Source organism: Sinocyclocheilus rhinocerous, unplaced genomic scaffold (assembly GCF_001515625.1).
Source record: "Sinocyclocheilus rhinocerous isolate Xijiao unplaced genomic scaffold, SAMN03320098_v1.1 scaffold1458, whole genome shotgun sequence".
In the NCBI taxonomy this organism is placed as follows: Eukaryota; Metazoa; Chordata; class Actinopteri; order Cypriniformes; family Cyprinidae; genus Sinocyclocheilus; species Sinocyclocheilus rhinocerous.
Genome location: NW_015633180.1, coordinates 453,848 through 476,167, shown reverse-complemented (window position 1 = coordinate 476,167; position 22,320 = coordinate 453,848). Strand labels below are relative to the sequence as shown.

Sequence of the window (22,320 nt, the reverse complement as noted above, 5' to 3'; positions counted from 1 at the left end):
TATATATGTATGTGTGTGTGTTATAGTGTGTGGGCAATTTAGTCACGCTGGATGCGTCAGCGTAACATTTGCATAGACTGCGCTATTTCAATTTACCATTGGTTGACTGCCAAATGAAAATATCAGAGGGGACGATAAAATGATTAAACATGATTTAGTTTCCATTTTTTAAGCTCCTGTTAATTTCGTTTGTTCCTATTTATTTTTATTTTTTGTTCTTTGAACCAGTTCAGAGCCCTGGTTTTGATAGACAGTAATACTCTGGTCCCAAAAATTATTCTCATGATAAATTCCAAATGCTTTAAACTGTTGCCGTCCATGTTTCTTTATAGCTGTAGGATGCCAAACTCTTACTATGTTTAACCATTGAACCACAGGGTCAGGAGTGACTTTGATATTGCAGTAGTGTGAGAGCAAACCTCTGTAATGTGTACGTGGCCAGATGCATTGCACAGTATGGCAGACATTTATGTACTTTAGTGATGTGGGGATTTTATTCCATTCAACAGAGAACAAGAACTTCATTCTACTGAGCTTTGTGAATGTATAAAAGAGAATGAGACCTTTGGAAAAGACCTGTAGATAAGGCAACGGTTTCTTGAAACCAATTGGTTGTTAATGTAATCCACCATTGTCTACTTTTTTCCCTCCATCTGAAAAGATGATTACATCTTAGATTTCAGCACATTGTCAAATGTTCCAGCACTTGAGGGCAGCGGGCACATTAAGGGTACCTTGAATGTAACCTTTGTGTTCAGTTAAGGGCTGCCGTGTCCACACACATGAAGACTTTCAAAAGAGCAGGTCCCATGGTTACATTACACCTGGTTTTTGTTTGCTGCATGGATCGTGAGCCTAGCGTGACTTCACTTTTAACTTTATTCATTTGGAATGGTTGATGCGTGTGGTTCTTGAATAGAGCTTGTCAAAGGTTCTCAAGTTGTGGGCCAGAAAGGCATAAAAATAGATGTCTTATTTCTGCACTACCAATTCCAATATAAGCTATCCCTGTGGCCACCTACGACTTTGTGATTTCTGCTCTTGATTACGTCGCCCTCAGTGGAAAACATTCAGTCAAAGCATTGCAGATGGTTGTGTCAACTGTAGGGTAATCCCAACATCCTTTACAGATGGATGAACCAAATACCTCAAAGGAGAATAAACCATTAGGGCTGTTTTGACTGTAAGTTTGGCCTTTTAAGTGCCTTACAGTATTAAGTAGCCTCTTAAAATGTCTCCAGTGACTCAGGATGAAGTGTCACTCTCAGCTACTTTGGTGAAGTTCCTCTAATACTCATGATGAATTGTTAAAATAGTTTATGAGCATGTTTAATCAGTTTTTAAACAAAAAAAAGCCTTTTGACAAACATTACATAAAAAAAAAAAGTCATTATGTGACTCGCAATCTCAGAAGTCATGCTCCAGATGGTTTTGTGATATAACTCCTAAAAGTATTTGCATCATACCTGACCATTTCTACTTTATTTCAGAATGTGATTTTCCTCTTGCCAAAACAGTGTATGTTAAAGATGAGGGTCTCATTTGTTTAAACTGCCAAGAGTGATACTTGGCTGAAATGTTTATGCCATTGATCTTAAAGGGGTCATATGATGCGATTTCAAGTTTTCCTAAAATTTTATTATTCTTTTTTTTTTCTCGTTTCTTATTCCAGTGTGGTCCCGCCACTGTTTATGCAGTCTCTGGTGATGCTTGATGTAAGCCGTCAGCGCTTTGTCCAAACAATGACGGCTACTCCCTGATGCGTTTTAATCATTAAGCTTACAGTTTAGGGTCAATATAGATTTCAAGCTATTACATTATCTTTTGCACTACACCAACTGTTATGGAGGCCAAATAAATTTACAGAAGGTTTCATATGCTGTATTGTTGAAATCACAACCATTTGCTTCAAACCACAGGACTACATTGGTACGTCCTATTATGTTTGCCTCTCAATAACATAGCGTCTATGCCAATAAGAAAGATAATCTCACATGTTTGCTCTTTGTTGTCAGAAACAGTAATGATAGTCTTTAGGGTAGATGCTTTCAAACCACCGGACGAGGAAAAAAAGAAAGAATTATGTACAGATGTAGATTTGGCGCCTCACACGTACTGCAAAGTGCCTAGCAGACCTCCCAAAGTGTTTCCCTTTGTGTTATGCCTTCTTGATTTTTGTTCAATGGAATATAGTTAGGGTCAAAAAGGTATGATGATTAAATGGGCAAGGCTGTATACATTGTCCTCATTGAATTAGCTCTTTTCCAAACTGTTTTCCTGTCTTTGGACTTTTATAGTATGCATACTGATACTTTTAGGCAACTCAATGGGTCATGCTTATGCACCCTTACTAGGAAATCCGGTGTCTTCGCTGATAATCAGGTGACATAATGTGTAGCAGCCATGAATGCCTTCAAGGGTATTGGGGGAATGATCGCTATGACCAAACAGCTCTGTAAATAGACTGAGAGCGTTGGAAAGCCTGAATTGAAGTCTTTGGCAAAGGAATTTTACTTGTTTGCAAATGGCATTCCCCTTTTACAGACTGTTTTTTTTTTTTTTTTTTTTTCAAAGTGTCAGTAACTTATTTTCAGTTGCTAATACAACTTCCAGGAGTGAATAACACAGTCATGCTTTTCCATCAGACCACCAGGAGTGCAGATAATGAAAGAAAATCATTTGAATCAGATTAAAGCCATTACCATCTAGAAGTGTATTTGTTTCATCTCTTTGTTCTTTTTTTTGTTATCTCTCAATACAGAAAGAATCATAGATGTTATATTAACTGCCACAAAGAATTATGGACTGGGTCCAGATTTAGATGGGTAAGACTTTTGAAATGCATCACTACAAATTAATTTGCCCAAAGGTCCATGTCCTAACCAGCTGTGACGCCATAAAGCCTGAAGTTCTGTTCAGTTTTTATCTTAGAGAAGCCCACAGTCAAATCTCATTTTTAGATACACTATTGCTCAAAAGTTTGGGATTATGATTATTATTTTTTATTTTTTTTAAGTGTCTTATGCTCATCAAGGCTACATTTATTTGATCAGAAATACTGTAACAACAGTAATATTGTGAAATATTAATACAATATAAAATAACTGATTTTTTTTTTTAGTCTTCAGTGTCACATGATCCTTCAGAAATCATTCTAATATGCTTTTTTTGTATCTCAAGAAACATTTCTTATTTAAAATGTTGTGAACAGTTTTGCTACTTAATAATTTTGTGGAAACAGTGACATGTTTTTCAGGATTCTTTAATGAATAGAAAGTTCACAAGAACAGCATTTATTCAAAAAGAAATCTAACAATGTTGGTAATCCAATTTCTTTTTGCATTTATTTAATTCTTTTTGCATTTGCTTTAGATCACTTCAGATTTCAGCTGAGATGATGTGACCAATCAGAATGAAATTTTAAACAATTCTTGCCAAAGTCTTTACTGTCCCTTTTGATCAGTTTAATGCATCCTTGCTGAAAAAAAAAAAAGTATTTCATTCAAAAAATAAAAATAACTAAAATAAATATCTTACTGACCCCAAACGTTGGAGCAGTAGTGTATGTATATGTTTGTATAATTTGTATCAAGCATTAAATGTTCCATTTGACTCTGATTGTCATGGTTTGTGTAACGAATGTATATAGTGTATGTTTTTATTATTTTATATATTTTCTACCTGACCTGACTGTGCAATATAGGCAATATCAAGTTAAGCTTGTCATTTTTTTATATGCTGAATATGGCTGTAAATACTCTTTCTGTAAAGAATATGGCTGTGCATTTTTGAGTAATGCCACCTGTCTTCTCATATGTTCTCTTTGCAGTTTGAGTTGTAAAAGATGTATAATAGTAGGCAATGGTGGTATCCTTAGCAACAAGTCTTTAGGATCCCACATTGATGAATATGACGTTGTGATAAGGTGAGTCTCCAGTCCACACAGTCACCTTGCTCTGCCTTTTTAATGACCAAATCAATAAACTGAACAAACGAAAGGATTTTATGCTGCTGATTTGCACTGATTTTCAGTATATTTATTCTTTAGACTCAACGAGGCCCCAGTGAGTGGTTACACCAGAGATGTAGGTACTAAGACCACCCTGAGGATAACCTACCCAGAAGGGGCAATCCAGAAGCCCGAGCGCTATGAGAAAGATTCCCTCTTTGTCTTCTCTGCTTTCAAACCTCTTGACTTTAAATGGCTGAGACAGATGGTCTTCAAAGAGAAACTGGTAAGACCGAGTGCAGTAGTATGTGACTATACTGTCTTGTTTCTTTCATTAAAATCTGTTGGTATTTTTTATTATTTTTTTCCTGTTTTGAAGGTCTCCTTATTCAGTTAATTTTGAAGCAGAATGGTGGCAGTTTTTTTCATAGGTCCATTTCCAGTTCAGCACTACCTGCTCCTGTGCTGAATTTTTAGAATTTATGAATTTAGAGTAATGTTAATATCACCATCTAACAAAAAGTATTGCATTGGAATTTTTGTGGTTAAAGGATTTTGATAAGAAAGAGTTACTGAAGAAAAGACTTTTATTGTTCAAGGACTTTGTCTCATTTTTAGCGAGATGTAAAACATTCTCCTTCCAGGTTTGACTGACATCTAGTGAATTAGCCTCTTAATCAGAAGGGTCGGACCTTTCTGAATGAGCTCTCTCTTATCTCACACAGTTTTAATGACTCTGCCTCCATCCCATTTCTTATCACACAAAGAGCAAGCAAAAGCACTTTGTTCTCCTCTGAAGTCAGCTTACTTGGCTTCTTAAGGATGTGTTTTTTCTTTCTTTTCCAGTCATCTGTCATGTAATCGTGGTCAAGGCGTTTGGTCTGTGTATGTGGCTTCCCCCATAATTTCTCTTTTCGAATATACTTGTCTTCCTCAGCTGCACACCTGCTTGTTTTCCCCTATTGTCAAGTGGGAATCTGGTGGCAATGTGCCTCAGGAGTTCCCGGCCAGCACAGCTGCTGGGCTTTCAGGGGACCAGTGCTGGATTTTTTTACAGAGTGACATTTGTCAATGTGCAAGAGACTCGGCAGAGGAAAAAAAATAGAGAGCTATTTGATTACCCCCCCTCCCCTCTGGCCCCTGAAAAGAGCCAGTTTTGTCTGAAAATCTGATCGTAACAAGCTGGACAGTGGTAAGTGCTCAGATAATTGATCTGCCCTCTGGCTTCTGATACATTGGCTTTGATCTCTTGGAAGGAAGAATTTCCTTCACCAAATGAGGGGTCAAGAAAGCTCCAATGTGTCTGCCATAATGTTAGAAACAGCGTTCAGAGGTTGATGACTGATGAAAACCACAGTATTAGGTAACAAAATAGCTTTTTCGTATCAGAAAGAAGAAAATTAAACGTTCATGCTATACTGGAATCTAATGGGTAGGTTCTTGGTTGTAAAAAGGGTTGTAAATGGGCAATGTTTAGACATCCAAGATAATGCAGCAATATTGACATAGCTACTTGCTAATAAAAAAAGATAAGCATGACTCTTAGTATTGGTCGTAATAATTTTTGGTATGTAACTCGTCCCATACTGTCTACGTTTACATTTACTCCAAAAATTTGTTAGTGACACATTTACATGCCCAGTGGCATATTCTTAACCCACATATATATATATAATATACATATATATACTGTACGCGTCTCTTACAGAAAGCTTTTTCTCCACACCTTAGTCCATTACTTCTTATACGTTTACATAATTTGCATTCTTCAGCAGAAACACGTGTGTGTCGAACTACTTTCTCTCGCTTTTAGGATAAGGCTATTTACTTTTACATAATGTATGAGGAATGTTTCTGCATTTACATGATGTATCAAAAAGTTTTTCTTAAGTCACTGTTCGCTACAGAATTAAAAAGCTACATTTACACTGTGCTTTTTTGTTTCTGGAACATTGGAGTGAAATTGCTCGAGAGCCTTTTGTGTGAATCCAAGCTGGAATGCTGGAAGATTTGATCCTTGTATCAGGACCTAGGTGCATTGTCATGATTAATCCTGGAATTTTTCCAGATTTTTTTTTCTGGAATCTCTGTATGTGGTTTATGATACCTCCTAAATCGTGTGGCTTTTTGTAGAAAGAGCAGTCGCACTAGTATGTTTTTGCCTGATAATAAAAAAGGCAAAACCCCAAAAAACTCGATAAAGTTTCAAAACTTTTAAAAACTTACGATAAAGGAGGAACTCAAGCCATATCTAGAAACCGAATATCACAGAGACCACCCAGAATACCTTAGCGACCTCATAGCAATTCATATAAACCACTAAGAACACCTTAGCAACTGCATAAAAACCTCTGGCGGCAATTTTTGTTCGGACAAGCAGCACTCAGATTTTCTTCAGAAAATGTAAAAATGCTGTTCCTGATTGTTTTTCTTCCTTTGGCAGGCAGCCACAGCTGTAAAAGATGTTTATATCTAGCTAGTCTACGTGACCATGTATGCATTAAGTTGTAAGAGTATCATGTTTAAAGTGGCTTTTAACCGATTGTCACTTGACAAATGAAGCCTATCACTATTGTGAATTCTTACAGATGAAAAACGACTGACTTCTATTCTTCTCTCTTGATCAACGTCAGGCTCCAAGAGCCCCTCGCATTCCCTCGCTCCCTTCTCAAACAGTTCAACTTCGGCTTTGTTTATTTTTAACTGGCAAGTCAAGGGGATGATATTTTAGGGCCCGATGAAAATCTGACTAAGCGTTTATCTAGTTTGCTCGCTCTATACGTACCACAGATGTTTCTTTGAGTAATTTGAGTAATCTCTAAACAATAACATGCATTCATCGCCATGCTTAATCACACATAATCATATCAAACACTGTGTCCCTAACAACAGTGTACAGTTCATCTCATGTTTGAAAACAAATACATTCCCTGCGGTCCGCTTCCAAGTCTTATTTAGATCTTACGACATATCTTCGAAAATATCATTGATGCAATGAAAATCCTGTTGAGTGACTTGTGGTGAAGTTGCTGCTGCTTTGCCAAAATATAAATGCTTCCCTTTAATGGCAGGAATCATGGTGCCGAAATGGAAAACGCTTTGTTTTTGCAAGCGGTGACAGCGATTGAGATCTATTGTGTGGTGACGTCTTTCATTTGGAGATGAACACAAAAAAGCATGTGCGACTGTGTGGGCAGTTGGATTTAGAAAGGCATGTAGCTTTAGACTTTAGCGTTTGTCGCTCGCAGCTGAACCGTGGCTTGTATACTGCAAATACAGACGAGTATCGTTCATTCGTTGACGCTTTTCAGGTGTTCTCCGACAACTGTCTGTTATGTGCTTTGATATGGGCAGCATGCTGTGATGTGGCCGTGTTCCCCTCTGTCACGTGCATATAACATGCTGTACATATAGTTTACATGATAAAAATAATCTTAAAGTTGATAAATGCCTCTAGTTTTAATAATTCAAACAGGCCTTTGAAGTTTGGGCAATAACTCCTGGCAGTGATGTGTTTTCGTGTAGTTGATTCTGTGCTAACTCTAATATTTGATGTTTTTTTTTTAAAATGTTGTAGATTTAAGTAACAAATGAGAATCGCTAAAAATTATTGAATATATTTTGAGACAAAGGTCTTCTTAATGATTCCCTGTTTGGTTGAAGATGATTAAAGCAACAGTTTTTAAATAACGAGAAGAATATGTAAAAGTATGCTATTGGGGTAAAAAGCGCCCCTGCTGTTGGGGCGAAAGGCACAATAATTATCACAATAATTAATAGATGGCTGACTTTTCCAATTGTTGACATGACATGGTTAGATTCAGATGGTAAATATCATATATTATGTTGGGTGTCGTCCACCTTAGAGATAATCACCATGTTTATAATGAAACCATCATATTTAAAAACATGATATTAATTATATCATATAATAAGATATAATTTGTTGTTACTATTGTAAATCTATATAAAATTATTATGGGATCTCCTTCAATGCTTTCAGAATCTTTACTTTTTATTTTGTTTCTGTATTTTAAAATATATTTTTATATTAACATTTTAATGACAGTATATTTATTGAACATTATTTATCAAAATAAGCAGAAAATAACCTAGTACAAACTTTGCTAAAGTGATTGTTTTCAACAAACATTAACTTAGACATTTTTTTTTTTTTAAACATTATTTTAGCTAAAGTATTTATTAGGGATGTGCTCGACGACTAATTTGACTGTATGTTTTTCTTTTTCTGTCGTGTAATCGACTATTGTTTTCAGTGTCGACTAGTAGGAGCTGTACCGCTTAGTCGACTAGACCCGCACATCCATTTATCAATACTGTGTGCCTTTTACCCCGTGATTGTGAAACACGAAACACCTCACATGATTGTATGGTGAAATTGTTATTTTTCATGTTAATCATGAAAATTTTGATCAAGAACAATGCACTGTAGCTTTAATCCAGCATAAGCGGCGCAGCGAAAATAGACTCGGCGCCGAAACGATCGCGGCACTGCCGCTTCTGCTCTGCTCCTGCTACGCACTGCCGCGCCGCCTCTGCGCGTGATGTGAATGCTCTGATCTGTTAACATGGGTGCCGGAAAAAATACGCTTTGCTTACGCCCTGCTTACGTGTGCGGTGTGAAACCGGCCTAACTTTGAACAGTGGCTGCTTGCTGCTTTGAAGTGTTTTTCTCTCTGCTGCTATTTTGAATGCTGTGTACGCTCATGGGTGGAAGGAATTCTAGCCTTTTTAGTTCGTATTGACAGAACAGTTGACTGATACGTTCCCAGCATTGAAGAACCTTCCTGAGGTTCACCTGAATGTCCTGCCATGAGGCTTGAGTGCTCTTCACAAATACACATTGGAAACCAAGTGTCAGTCAAATGATTACATTTTGATGAAAGATTATGAATATTTTTTTTATTATTTTTTTTAATAACATGCATGTGATGGATCTTTCACAGTAAATCAGGAATGTTGAAAATTGGCACTATTTATTTTCATAATGCATGTCATTGGTCTTACAGAGTGCTGCAGGGATTATGTATTTTTGTAGGCCAGAACCCAGAAATAAGTTTGCATTTTAGCATGTCTGATTCCATCGTCTTGAAATCAATATGGTTTATTTATTTAATTTTTTTATTTTGTTTTGTTAAATGCCTGAAATAAGGTCGGTGGTTAACACAAGCTCAAGATATTTTCGTGTTTTATTCTGTGACATAAAATACATCAGTAATGCCCCCTTGCGATTTTTTTTATTTTTTTATTTTTTTTAAAGGGGTCATATGGTGCTGCTAAAAAGAACATTATTTGTGTATTTGGTGTAATGAAATGGCATGTTAGAACGAGTCGTTTTAGGTAGGCGTGGTTGACTCTTAACTTTTATAAAGAATATCTCTTTGGATTTGAGACTTTAGTCTTTGAAACATGTATGTTTACAGACCTTCTTTATGCACCAAGAGCTTGTAACACTCTAAAGAGAAAGGAAAAATTTAAATCGCATCATATGACCCCTTTAAGCTTTTACTTTGAAAAAAGCGTCTGCTACCAAGTTGCTAAACTAAAAAAGTTTTTGGGGACATTAAATTTCATTATATCAAACAGGTAAGCTCGTCTACTCACTTTCACTGTTCAAAATCGTACTCTGTCTAGGCAATTATTCTAACTCAGACTTTCTAGGAAATGTTTTTTTAAATAAAGGCTGAAAGAGTCGTTGGAGACGGTATAGTGGTGTATAGTCATCACTTAGCTTTTCACTTCTGGCTATTGTGTTTAGACTTCAAAATTCACAAGTTGTGTTCATTTGTGAAGATTATCATGATGAATGAAACGTGTAAGAATCTAAACTTTTGTTGGTCACACAGCTTCTTTTTTTTTTTGCAATAATCTAAAAGCCATTGTAAAAATCCTATTGGGTTTTTTGTTGCGGGAACCAGGGTGATGCTAACTTCTGAGTTGGCCTACAAAAATGTCATCACTGCAGCGCTCTTAATTAAATTAAATATTTCTTTACCTCCTAATCTAGACTCAAAATGTGAAATCTTAATTTTTTTTACAAGTTGACAATTTTCTGTGGTTGAGTTGAGCTTGTTTGAATCTGGAACATTCCTTTCACCCTAACCACTCAACACAATTCAGATTTGTGAAAACATCAGGCTTCTTCAGAAATATGTCACGTTTCTCTTGATTTCACCTACTTTAGTCATTCAAAATGGTTTAACGCCTCAGAGGTCACTGATGTAAAAACATATAAAGGAGTCTTATTTGAAAATAGGCAATGGACCAGCCGTCATGTGCGATAAGAGCGTACTGAATTAACGAGTCCTGGAGGTCGCTGAGGAGCATATGGCTCCCACGATAATTATTTTCTTTCAGAATACCATTGACTAGGTAATCCTCTGGCTTCTGTCTGAATGTATTTACCCATCACTTCGTTCTCCCATATGTCTTAATCCCTTATTATTTTAGCCTTACATGGTAAGAGTGAGGCAAGAGTGTGTCACTTATCAGACACTCCTTCAGGCTCCTGCTGTTGGCATTTATTGAAGGTGCTTTCCATGTGTTAGCGTGTTGTACAGAATTGCCTGTTGTATAATGGTTGCCTGTTATATTTTGTGGTTTAGTCTGTACATGGCTTTATTTGTATGCCAAAATGCAACTCCTGGAGTACACACTGTTGTGTGCATGACTTTATCTCTGTGGATGCCTGTTGAGAGCGTGCCTTTATTTATTCAAGACAATTTCAGGAAAGGTGACTCATGGCACACTTGCGAAATCTTAAAGGTGTACTTCACCCAAAAATTTAGTTTGTCATTTACTCATCCTGGGAAATTCAAAAACAGTCGGTCTGTTCAATATAATGAAATGAAAGAGGACCAAAAAATAGCAAAAAGCAACACAGGAGTATCAGAAGTACTACTAATAATAGATTTGTTTACTATATTCCAAGTCTTCTGAAGCTATAGGAAAGCATTGTGTGAGAAACAGACAGAAATGTGTTGCTATTACCTCAAAATGTTGGCATGCACCCTACCTGGCGTTCATGAGAGAAATAGTGATGACTCGTTCATGAACGAGTCATTCTTTGCATTCTTTTGCAATGAATCAGTTAATCCATTTCACAAAACTGCTCTAAATGATTCATTCATTGATTTAACAGCCCACTAGAGGGGAAGATTATCAGGGTAATAATGATGCATAATGAATAATAATCAAGGAAATAATGATACCTTCTTTTTGAAGCCTGAAACAGGTTTTGTGTTATTTGTCAGTTTTCTGTAGAAACCTGTCTATTTTTAGAGTTGGATGCAGGTGTCGTCTCTCCCTTTGACCCAATGGGGCAGCAAGCCATGGGTTGACAAGGGGACATGTGGATGTTTGGTTCTGAACATGCCAACAGCTGGGCTTTCATCCTCCAAATCAGCCTAACAGTCACTTGTGTGTATCTGTTGTACATACGAGGGTAATATAAAGGTTTAAAAATGAGCTAGGTCAAACCTTTAAGCAGTCCACTAATGCTTAAGGTAGTCTCAGTCTCAGATGGCCACCCATGAACCATCCACAGGCTATTTGACTTTTCACTATCTTGTTTACATCAAGCCATTTTGAGAGCTATCATGGGATTCCTGACCCGGTCAAGAGCAATGGGATTTAGATTTAATGAACCTGACCTGCTCTGGATGAGTGCTCCAACGAAATGTGCACATTTCTGCTGGGGCGCTCATAAACCTCCAGTGCTTTATATACAAACTGAAGTTCATATGATTCATATAGGGCCCAGGGTGAAATGGTTTGCCAGTGCAGGTTTACACTTCTTATCAGGCTTCAGCACTGACTGTGGTGGTATAAATTTGCATGTTGATATGTCACAGCCTAGCTGCAGTTGCAAATTTGTCATCTGCCCTGTTATGTTTATAGGCATTCAGAGCATGGCAACTAGAGCAGCAGAAATAACATCTGTCCAACAGCGTGCCTGAGCCTCTAGAAGACGGGCTTTGATTGCAGCTCTGTCGGCTAGAGCACACACCATAAAAACAGATCATTTCACTTTGACAGTGTACCTCCCAAGTTTATTGACCTTTTAAATATAAACCTAAAGATAAACAGGAAACCTTTTTCCTCTACTTGTGTGCAGTATCTTGAGAGACGGGGAGAAAAGGTTGTGATTTATTTTGAGGAGAACAGCTACATTTTTCACATAATACTACAAAGGAGCCCTATTTTTTTTCTCCTCATGAGCACCTGTGGAATGATCCATTGGCAACCTGTTGCCCCTCGCTGACCAGATAGGATTTCCCTGCGCATCATTTTTAAAAGGAACTCCTGGTTCAGAAGTTTCTCATTGAGTCTGACCATGTCAGGTATAAACCTGATCAAAGCAATATGAATATTTCTAGGTGTATAGACAGGTTTTCTGCATGGTATCTCCCTTTGTGACCGTTTTATTGGTGAAAATCTAATTTCTAGGTTGTGTATCTTCTATACTGTACAACTTGATCTACATGATTTCCATGCAATGTCAAATTCAAAAAAAAAATTGTTAATTGAAATAATGCTGAAAAAATAAGAGTATTAGATGAAAACCTCAAACTTAATTTTAACTTAACTTAAATGTAAAGGTTTAATAAAAATGCAAAAGCACTTAACAAAATTAAATTAAACACTTAAACTGAAATTAAATTTGTAAATATAAAAATTTTAATACTAAAATAACACTTTCCATGGTGGTTGATCTACCATCTAGTCAGCTGAACCCTGAAGATGCCAGATTTATCCTCTCATTGTGCATTAACTTTTTGGCTTGGAGGTTCTTTATAATGAAGTTTGGCTTTTATATGTGTTGCTATCTAAGCCATGCGTTTGCATAACATATGGAAGAAATCAGAAGTGTTTACACCGATGTCAAAGGAGAACAAATCAAATACCTTTCACACTGCGTTTCACACTTCACTGCAAATAACATCAACTTTTACATACTCCTCCCTGAAACTTGAGCTCTTAAATGCAAATTTGTCAAGCACTAAATGTAAATTTGTGTTTTGACAAACATTAAATGTATTTTCCAAGTTTCTGTTCAATCAGGAAAAATGTTTAACTCTCCTAAACTTTAAAAGACTACATACAGTATATCATTTTTCATGGCTCTTTAGAAACCAATGGCAAGATCTACATTTGTATTTTTCTGACGAATGAAAATTCAGTCAATTTTGTTATTGATCTTATTGTGAATGTTTCGTCCGTACATGTTTCATTTTTTATATGTTCAAGTGTTTTGACCTTGTAATTCTTAGTCTTCCGGTGAAATGACAGACGACTTTCTGGTGATGTATGCCAGACTTCTCCAGTCATTTAAGCAACTTGAACCGGCACCTTTCTTGAAATCGACTGCATGCTTGCATATGGATCTGCCTCCATCCACAATTTTTTCATTTTTTATAAGTTTTATTCAGATGTATGTAACAAGATGGAAGAAATTATCTGCCGCTATTTCAATTTCATTGCAATTTTAACGTACCAGTAAAAAAACATGACAGCTGGTTTTTACATGTCAAAATTCTAAAATGTTAATTCAGGCTCTGCTTTCCTGGTTTGTCAACGCTAATATTTTTTGTTAATAAAGAAAACTCTCCCCAGTTGTTCCTGGGAAGATTCTTCCCACCACACATCTGTAGTCAGAAGCAGGTTTTCCCAGCCACCGCTGAACGTTCACCCTGACCTCTCGTTTCCAGCGACTGATGGAGAGAAAGAGGCCGGCGATGTGGCCTGTGATTTTTATGGAGTGATTTAATACTCGGCAGCCATGCTGAAAGCTTATTAAGGGGGTGCTGGAGCTGCATTCGGGAATTGAGAGGCCTCTCTCACCTGCTGCTTTATTAGATGGATCAGTTTCAGGGGCTGTCCTGTTTGACAAAAGTGTGGCGGTTGTTAAAGTTCCTGCACTGCAGACGACTTGTGGTTTTGAGGGCTTAGAGAGGTGATCAGTCAGGGTATCTCTCACTCACTTTTTCTTTCTCTGCACTCCTGGCTGTGATTCCCTGGAATGCCGATGAGAGGTCTGGAGTAAAGCCAGGCGGAACCAATGTAGAAGATGTCAACAATAAAGCTATGTTTAGAATGACCTTGTCTAACTTTGGTGGGATTGTAATGCAAACCAGAATCAGGCTGGTGCAGTGCTCTGAAAACAGTCGTCAATAAGTAATAATTTCCTAAAATGAACAGTGGTGTTGTTGGAGATAAGACCTGGTGTGTATCGCCGACATTTTTTTGTCACTTCTCTGTCTCATAAATAAAAAAAAAAAAGTCTAATGAATTATACCAAAAAAGACATAATTATATTTTTTCTCCCAAAATGTCACTAATACTGTCACATACTAATTTAATGCATCCTTGCTGAATAAAAGTATTGATTTCTTTTAAAAAATAAAATAGAATCTTATCCCAAGCTTTTGAATGGTTGTGTGTGTGTATATACATGTACAGTATATTTATATATTTCCCATGATCTCTGTGTTGCTAGTGCCATACATTTTGAGCTACAGGAATGCTATACCTGGTTTATAGAAATGTTCAGTCTTAGATCATTCACTTCATTAAGTACTACTATTTTCTATTTAAAGGGGTCATATGACGTTGCTAAAAAAGAACATTATTTTGTGTATTTGGTGTAATGAAATGTGTTTATGTGGTTTAAGGTTAAAAAAGCATTATTTTCCACACACTGAACATTATTGTTTCTCCTCTATGCCCAGCATTATTTGTCAGAACACCAGCATTGTAGGCTATACCTCTCCCAGGAAACAGTCCTCGCCCTCCGTAAAATGCATTGCTCACATCTAAATATTTGGGTTGGACTGTTCTGGAAATGTGTTGTAAATAAAACTTAACCACTGATTTCTAGTTGTGTCCTCTTTTGGAAGGCCAAACAAAGTAGTTTCGCTTTCATAACGAAACACACAGCGTCTCTACGACACGGCAACAATGCTACAGCGAGAATCAAAGTTGTGCCTTTGCGTGAACATTTGGGTGGTGTTACGCAAATCTTCCCACACAGTGACGTAGACATGTGGGGGTGTGTTTAAACGAGGCGTTTTAGGAAGCCGTGGACGAGTCTTAACTTTTATAAAGAATATCTCTTTGGGTTTGAGACTTTAGTCTTTGCAACTTTAGGGATCTTATCTATTCACGAACAGCTTGTAACACTCCAAAGAGAAAGGAAAACTTGAAATCGCATCATATGACCCCTTTAACCTGTTTAACTAGTCTGTCACCAGGCTGACTCTTGGGTTGGGCTTGTTCAGATGTCTTGATATTTCACTGTGCTCTTTGTATTTTCAATTGACATTTTCCAGTACTGTTTCCAACTGTACAGATATATGTGAGCATGGAAATATAAATAACTGTACTTGTATATTTAGTTGCTTTAAAGCAAGCATTTTTTCTATTTTTCTTTTTATGCATTTCTTATTATTTCTATAACTATGTGAAATGTGTCAATCTTTTTAAATGTATTTAGAAGAAGATTTATTTGAAATTTAGCTTTGACAGCAGCAGTTATAAACTGTGTTTAGTGTTTTATTGTCCCACCGAACACAAGAGTGTTTGATTGGGGCATTTAATAACTGCTTATAAAAGTCACTGTCTTCAACACGCCTGTGCGAGACTATTAGTGCTGGCAGCCTTTAGTGCTTAATATCTAATGAATACATGAATAGTGAATGAATAGACAAACAAATCAATACAATATTCAGTGTTGTTTGAAAGGATTTGGAGTAAGCTGAACCTAAGCTTCTGTAGACACTCATCTATTTAAAGGGGTCATATGACGTTGCTAAAAAAGAACATTATTTTGTGTATTTGGTGTAATGAAATGTGTTTATGTGGTTTAAGGTTAAAAAAGCATTATTTTCCACACACTGAACATTATTGTTTCTCCTCTATGCCCAGCATTATTTGTCAGAACACCAGCATTGTAGGCTATACCTCTCCCAGGAAACAGTCCTCGCCCTCCGTAAAATGCATTGCTCACATCTAAATATTTGGGTTGGACTGTTCTGGAAATGTGTTGTAAATAAAACTTAACCACTGATTTCTAGTTGTGTCCTCTTTTGGAAGGCCAAACAAAGTAGTTTCGCTTTCATAACGAAACACACAGCGTCTCTACGACACGGCAACAATGCTACAGCGAGAATCAAAGTTGTGCCTTTGCGTGAACATTTGGGTGGTGTTACGCAAATCTTCCCACACAGTGACGTAGACATGTGGGGGTGTGTTTAAACGAGGCGTTTTAGGAAGCCGTGGACGAGTCTTAACTTTTATAAAGAATATCTCTTTGGGTTTGAGACTTTAGTCTTTGCAACTTTAGGGATCTTATCTATTCACGAACAGCTTGTAACACTCCAAAGAGAAAGGAAAACTTGAAATCGCATCATATGACCCCTTTAACCTGTTTAACTAGTCTGTCACCAGGCTGACTCTTGGGTTGGGCTTGTTCAGATGTCTTGATATTTCACTGTGCTCTTTGTATTTTCAATTGACATTTTCCAGTACTGTTTCCAACTGTACAGATATATGTGAGCATGGAAATATAAATAACTGTACTTGTATATTTAGTTGCTTTAAAGCAAGCATTTTTTCTATTTTTCTTTTTATGCATTTCTTATTATTTCTATAACTATGTGAAATGTGTCAATCTTTTTAAATGTATTTAGAAGAAGATTTATTTGAAATTTAGCTTTGACAGCAGCAGTTATAAACTGTGTTTAGTGTTTTATTGTCCCACCGAACACAAGAGTGTTTGATTGGGGCATTTAATAACTGCTTATAAAAGTCACTGTCTTCAACACGCCTGTGCGAGACTATTAGTGCTGGCAGCCTTTAGTGCTTAATATCTAATGAATACATGAATAGTGAATGAATAGACAAACAAATCAATACAATATTCAGTGTTGTTTGAAAGGATTTGGAGTAAGCTGAACCTAAGCTTCTGTAGACACTCAATGATTTCGATGAAAGATTGAATCTTACGGTCATTATTTACAGTCTAGCCAGGAATGTTCTCTCTTTTTTTTTTCCATAGCAACTCTGTTATGTAAGTCACAAGAGCACCTCCTGTACAGTATTAAACCTGTCCTTAGACAGGGAAATATTCTTACCCTCTCTGTGAGATGCCCAATGCACTGGATGGAATGTCAAAGCTTAAGGAGACATCCTCACTTGTGCTACGTGATTTTAACAGAATCTATCAGGGACTTCCTGTTTTATTTCTTATTTAAAGGGTTAGTTCACCCAAAAATGAAAATTAGCCCATGAATTACTCACCCTCAAGGCATCCTAGGTGTATATGACTTTCTTCTTTCAGACAAATCCAATCGGAGTTATTTTAAAAAAAATTCTAATTTTCTTTTCTAAAATCAGTCCAAAATCACTTTAATCTAGCTTGCACCAACAGTTGTACGTGGAAGCAGTTCCGGGCTGATGACGTATGAGGTCGGCGTTGCGCATGAGGGTGAGTAAATGCCTTGAGGGTGAGTAATTCATGAGCTAATTTTCTTTTTTGGGTGAACTAACCCTTTAAACAACCTATCACTCTTATACCAAACACTACTGGTGCTGGATGCCAGCACATTTCCCATGTGTTTACCCGCACTCTGTTTTAAATCCTGTTACGTTCTGGAAAAAGGCATACTTCAGTTTTGCGAGATGTATCCAATATATACTACACACTATGCTGGATACGGTGTCTTGGTGGTTGGGTAGATGTGCGCCCGAATCTGTGATTTTTATTGTTGTTGTCAGGTTTTTCCCTGTTTACACCTGCTTGTGGTTGCAGCATTCCACAGAATTTCTGCTTCTGTTCAGCAAAACCCTACTGTTGACAGAAGAGATGATGTTTTCTTGCCATGGCTTGTTGTGGGCGCGGGGCCCTCCAAAACTGCTTCAAAGCCATTCGCCTAGCTCAATAGCTGCTCCTATTGTTGGGTTATATCAAAGGCAGAGTCTGCTTATTTGAACAGGTGACTCCCATTAAGTCCGATGACCCGGCTGGCTGTTTGCCAGCAGTGCTGCCGTGGCTTCGCAGAGCTTGTCTAGTCAAGACGCTAATACCTGATGATCTCAGTGCCAGATCGCAGATTGAATAATTGCTGAGCTATGGCACTCTGCAGGTCTCCTGAGTAATTGTTATGGGAGAAGCTGGGGGCCGCTGCTCCCCGAACGTTCGTGGAGGTCAGGATTTCATTTGTCCACTTCCTTTGGGCTTGTCCAACCTGGACGGCCTGCTTCACTTTTAATGAAAGCTGTCTGCACTACCGCCATCATTATGCAGTGATGGCACATTATAGGTATTGGGTCAGAACTCATGATTATGGAAGAGATGATTTCTTCACATCTGTTGTAAGATGATATAAAAATGTTCCATGCATTTTTCATTATGCGAACTTGGATGTGCAGACTCATTTGCCCATATCATAATGCCTCTCTCTGTTTTTTATTTTTATTTTTTATTATTATTATTATTATTTAGCAAGGAACAGAGGGCTTCTGGAAGTCTGTAGCACACTCTGTGCCCCGGCAACCCTCGGAGATTCGGATCCTCAACCCCTACTTTATACAAGAGGCTGCCTTCCAGTTTATTGGCCTTCCACAGAACAATGGCCTCATGGGTAAAGGGGTAAGCAACATGCTTCAGTTTCGGTACTTTTCATAACATTGTTTACATTGAGCACATTGAGTGCAAGAGAATGCGACTCTGCTAGAACTGGTAGCTCTTTGAGAATAACTGTTGGACTGCCCGGTTTGTTGAACCAAAATGGCAGGCAATGCCTTTAGTCAATCTAATGTTAATAGGGGTCACAGGAAGCCTTAGACACGTGTTTCCTCAATTAGTCTGTAATTACCATAAAGATCACCATAGGTCAAAGGTAGCTTGACTAATCCAATGGGTGGGGAGAGCTTATGCAGTGTATTTTGTCCAAACCTAGACAAAGCTGTGTTTTAAAACCTTATGCAGTACCTAACATTAAAATGCTTTAAAAAGTAATAAGTTCTCAAAATAATGTGGCATGTGTAATTTGAGTTAAATTAAATAAAACTGCCAGTATAAATAACAAAGGCTTTTAAACATAAGTTGTATTTTCCATAATTCCATCCATTTTGCAAACCACTTGTTCTGTGTTGCGGGGACATTCTAGTGTCTTCGGCTATAGGCAGGGAAACACCTTGGATGAATGGCCAGTGAAACATTTTATTTTATTGTATTTATTATTTTAATTTATAATTTTATCGGCTAGATATACCTCACATGTAGAGTAAATGTTGCTCAAGCTATAGTGATCAGGATTGTGTGCCATTTAGAATTAAATTAAGAACTTTTAAATCCAATTAAATTACTGAATTTGAGTTTAATTTGAATTGGGGTAGCAAGTGGATGCAGAATTGCTATTTGAACTTAAGAAGAATTAAAATGAAGACATTTTCAGTGTTTTATAATCCTTTGATACTAACAGGTCATTTTTGAAATGCCACCTATCCACTTTATTTTTCCCGTAAGAGTGGGCCATTTGTAAATGTTATGGGTCAGGCTTCCAGTGTCATCCGCGTCCAGCTATTTTTAGCTGTACAAAACAGCTCGTTTTGCTGCTTGATATTGCAAATTGGTGTGTCTTACCATATTATTTTAATGTATTATCTTAATTATGAACACACTGGTTTATAGTGCAAACAGTTTTACAGTTTGCTGCACGTTGTTGTTCTTCTCGTTATTTCCCTACAGCGGCTAATGAACCGGAAATCTCGCAAATTCCCTGAAAACGGCTTACTTCCGCATTAAAGAATAAGGTGGATAGAAATGTGTATTTAGTTTTTAAATTTATTATATTTAATAAATGTAAGATTTTTTTCTCTGCCAGGGTAGAAGAGCATTTAATTTCCCAATACCTGTTAAATTTTGTTGAATTTTCACTTTACTAAATTCAAATTCACACTCAGTACCTTTTTTGTTTTGTTCTTTCTTTCCCTTTTTTTCATTAACAAAAGGGCACATCGGAAGAAATGTTCACTTATTTTTTTAGCTTTTTTTTTTTTTTGCATTTACTTAGGTTTCTGGTGTGTCTGCCAGCTCAGAAAATCTGAAAAGAAAACACACAGCCAGTTTGTTATGGGCTGTTGGAGTCTGAAACTGTGTCATCCAATGAGCTGTTTCAGCTTGCAGCCGGTATCTACGTAGATAGCTAGCTATTTGAAGAAGACCACTTCCGAGCCATATACAGAGTCCGAGGCAGCAATTCCCATGTCTTTATCGTTTAAAGAGACATGCACCGAAACGGTACAACTATTGAGGAATTTTAACCTAAGTATGTTCCAGACATTTCATGAAGACCCTAAAGAATCATACCAACTTGTAGAAAATGGGCATCTGATGTCCCCTTTAACAAATCTGCCTGTATATAATTTGACATGCTAAATTCTACTATTAACGTGTCATAAATGTGGCTGCATTCAGAACCCCCACCCCATTTGCAAACACAGTTTATTTAGACATGGGTGTTGGGTGTGCCATAGCCTACAGGGAATTGGAATTGTCATAAAAGAACTGTGTGTGGATGCCTCAGACCTCAAACACAGGCTATAACAAAGAGTACTCGCTTACTAGGAGCTCATAAAAACATGCTTTCCTTTCAGACCCAGGAAATTGGACTTGAGAAAGTAGATAAATGCCACTAGCATCATAGCTTGTTGAAGCTCTCAGCCATCCCATCATGGCATGAGTACAGACAAGAGTCTGTGTGTGATCTTGGCCACCTCCTGAAAACTCAGACCTCCTCTAAATGGTGTAACATGTGCAGTGCACGTGGAGCAACGCCCAGGCCCCTAAGGTTTGTGTAGGTAGGGGGGCAGCGCAGGAGGGAAGCTGTCCCATACGGTACTGATCAAGGTGGGATACATTTTGACAGCCTCCACCTTTGAGCACGCCAGACACCCACCTGCTTAAGGCGGCATACACTGACACAATCTTAATGCTAATTGCGTGTGTGTGTATGTATGTGTGTGTGTGAATTAGACCCCAGGCCACTGCAAGCTAATGATTTAGAATGGTTGACTCCTCCAGGGAGATGAGGAAGTGAAGGTCTGCCTCCTGAAATTGGAATGTCAGGGGTGGGGGTCTGTTTAAGCAAATTGTTAATCACACGCATTTGTGGTTGTATGTGTGTGTGTATTTCTCTTATTTAGTAGGTTTAATTTTTTTTACATTTGTGTCATGTTTTTTTGTTAATGTAGTCAGATAATTTTTACATTATTACACCAAAGTCCTTTTGTGAGTGTGTATATAATCTACACACATATACATTTTTCTACACACATATCCAGTCAGTTAGTGCATTGTTAATTAAGAAACCACTTTGATGGAGTTGTGAGATCATCATTCTTTTTGACTGATTTACTAAAAGAACTGTCTCACAAGAGCCATTTGTACATTAATGGTCGAAATTAATGTCTTTGCATGCTAAAGCTTAAAGCAAATACAGCATGTGTTTGTGATGAGATTCTATTATTGTGTACACAGTCCATTCAATTCAGAATGCAAACTCACAATTTATAATTATATTAAAATATAATTTATTTTGCTGCAACACTTCAGATTTGATAGCGATGCCAGAAATGTTGAATATAGTGCTTATGGCATGTTAGCACTTCATGCACTATTAAACGAGCAATAACTGTATTTTCTTGTCTGTTATCAAGTCTAACATATGATTTGCATCAATATTTGAATGCTATGATTCACAAAACAAGCACAAGACTTTGTATTGTGGTTTAGGTTAAGACTCTGTGGAGCAGAGCAGCTCAGTGGATGATTTTACTCTTTTCACCAGAGAACAGCTTGCATGTTAAGAACCTGATAGTAAAATATTAAAATGCTGCTTTATTTTATAATCTGACAGTTTGATAGATGATCAACTTGTGCTTATTTCCATAGAACATTCCAACGTTGGGCACCGTCGCCATAACAATGGCCCTTCATAACTGCGATGAGGTTGCTGTTGCTGGATTTGGCTATGACATGAACACCCCTCATGCACCCTTGCACTACTACGAAACAGTTAAAATGTCTGCTATAAAAGAGGTAACGGTTCTATGTTTCTTGAATTGACAAAATGTCAAATTAACTGGTAAAGTGAAGCATGTATGTAGTACTGTGTATTTTTTTTTCTTTTTTAGGAGTAGGCGTTTTAATGCATAGACAAAGCATTTTGTACAGTACCTCAGACCTTTGTTTTATCTGTGTTTGTTTATCTGTTCACTTTATGGAAAATTACAATGATTGTCATTAGTAGAATGTCCTAGGCTACTTGCTACTTTTTTTTTTTTTT

General features: G+C 37.2%; 1 protein-coding gene across 8 annotated transcripts in view; it reads left to right on the top strand.

Moving 5' to 3' along the window:
- Positions 1-22,320, top strand: part of st3gal3b (ST3 beta-galactoside alpha-2,3-sialyltransferase 3b) — a 64,822-nt gene that overhangs the window by 38,861 nt on the left and 3,641 nt on the right. For 7 of the 8 annotated variants that reach the window (XR_001640400.1, XM_016556558.1, XM_016556561.1 and 4 more), the window contains 5 exons: positions 2,762-2,825; positions 3,830-3,925; positions 4,049-4,235; positions 18,474-18,620; positions 21,927-22,073. Coding sequence is in view for 7 of the 8 variants with exons in the window: in XM_016556558.1 (XP_016412044.1) it covers positions 2,762-2,825; positions 3,830-3,925; positions 4,049-4,235; positions 18,474-18,620; positions 21,927-22,073 (641 nt within the window). In the remaining variant the exon portion in view is untranslated. The remainder of the gene's footprint in view (positions 1-2,761; positions 2,826-3,829; positions 3,926-4,048; positions 4,236-18,473; positions 18,621-21,926; positions 22,074-22,320) is intronic. The other variant, XM_016556564.1, reaches the window with a different exon arrangement.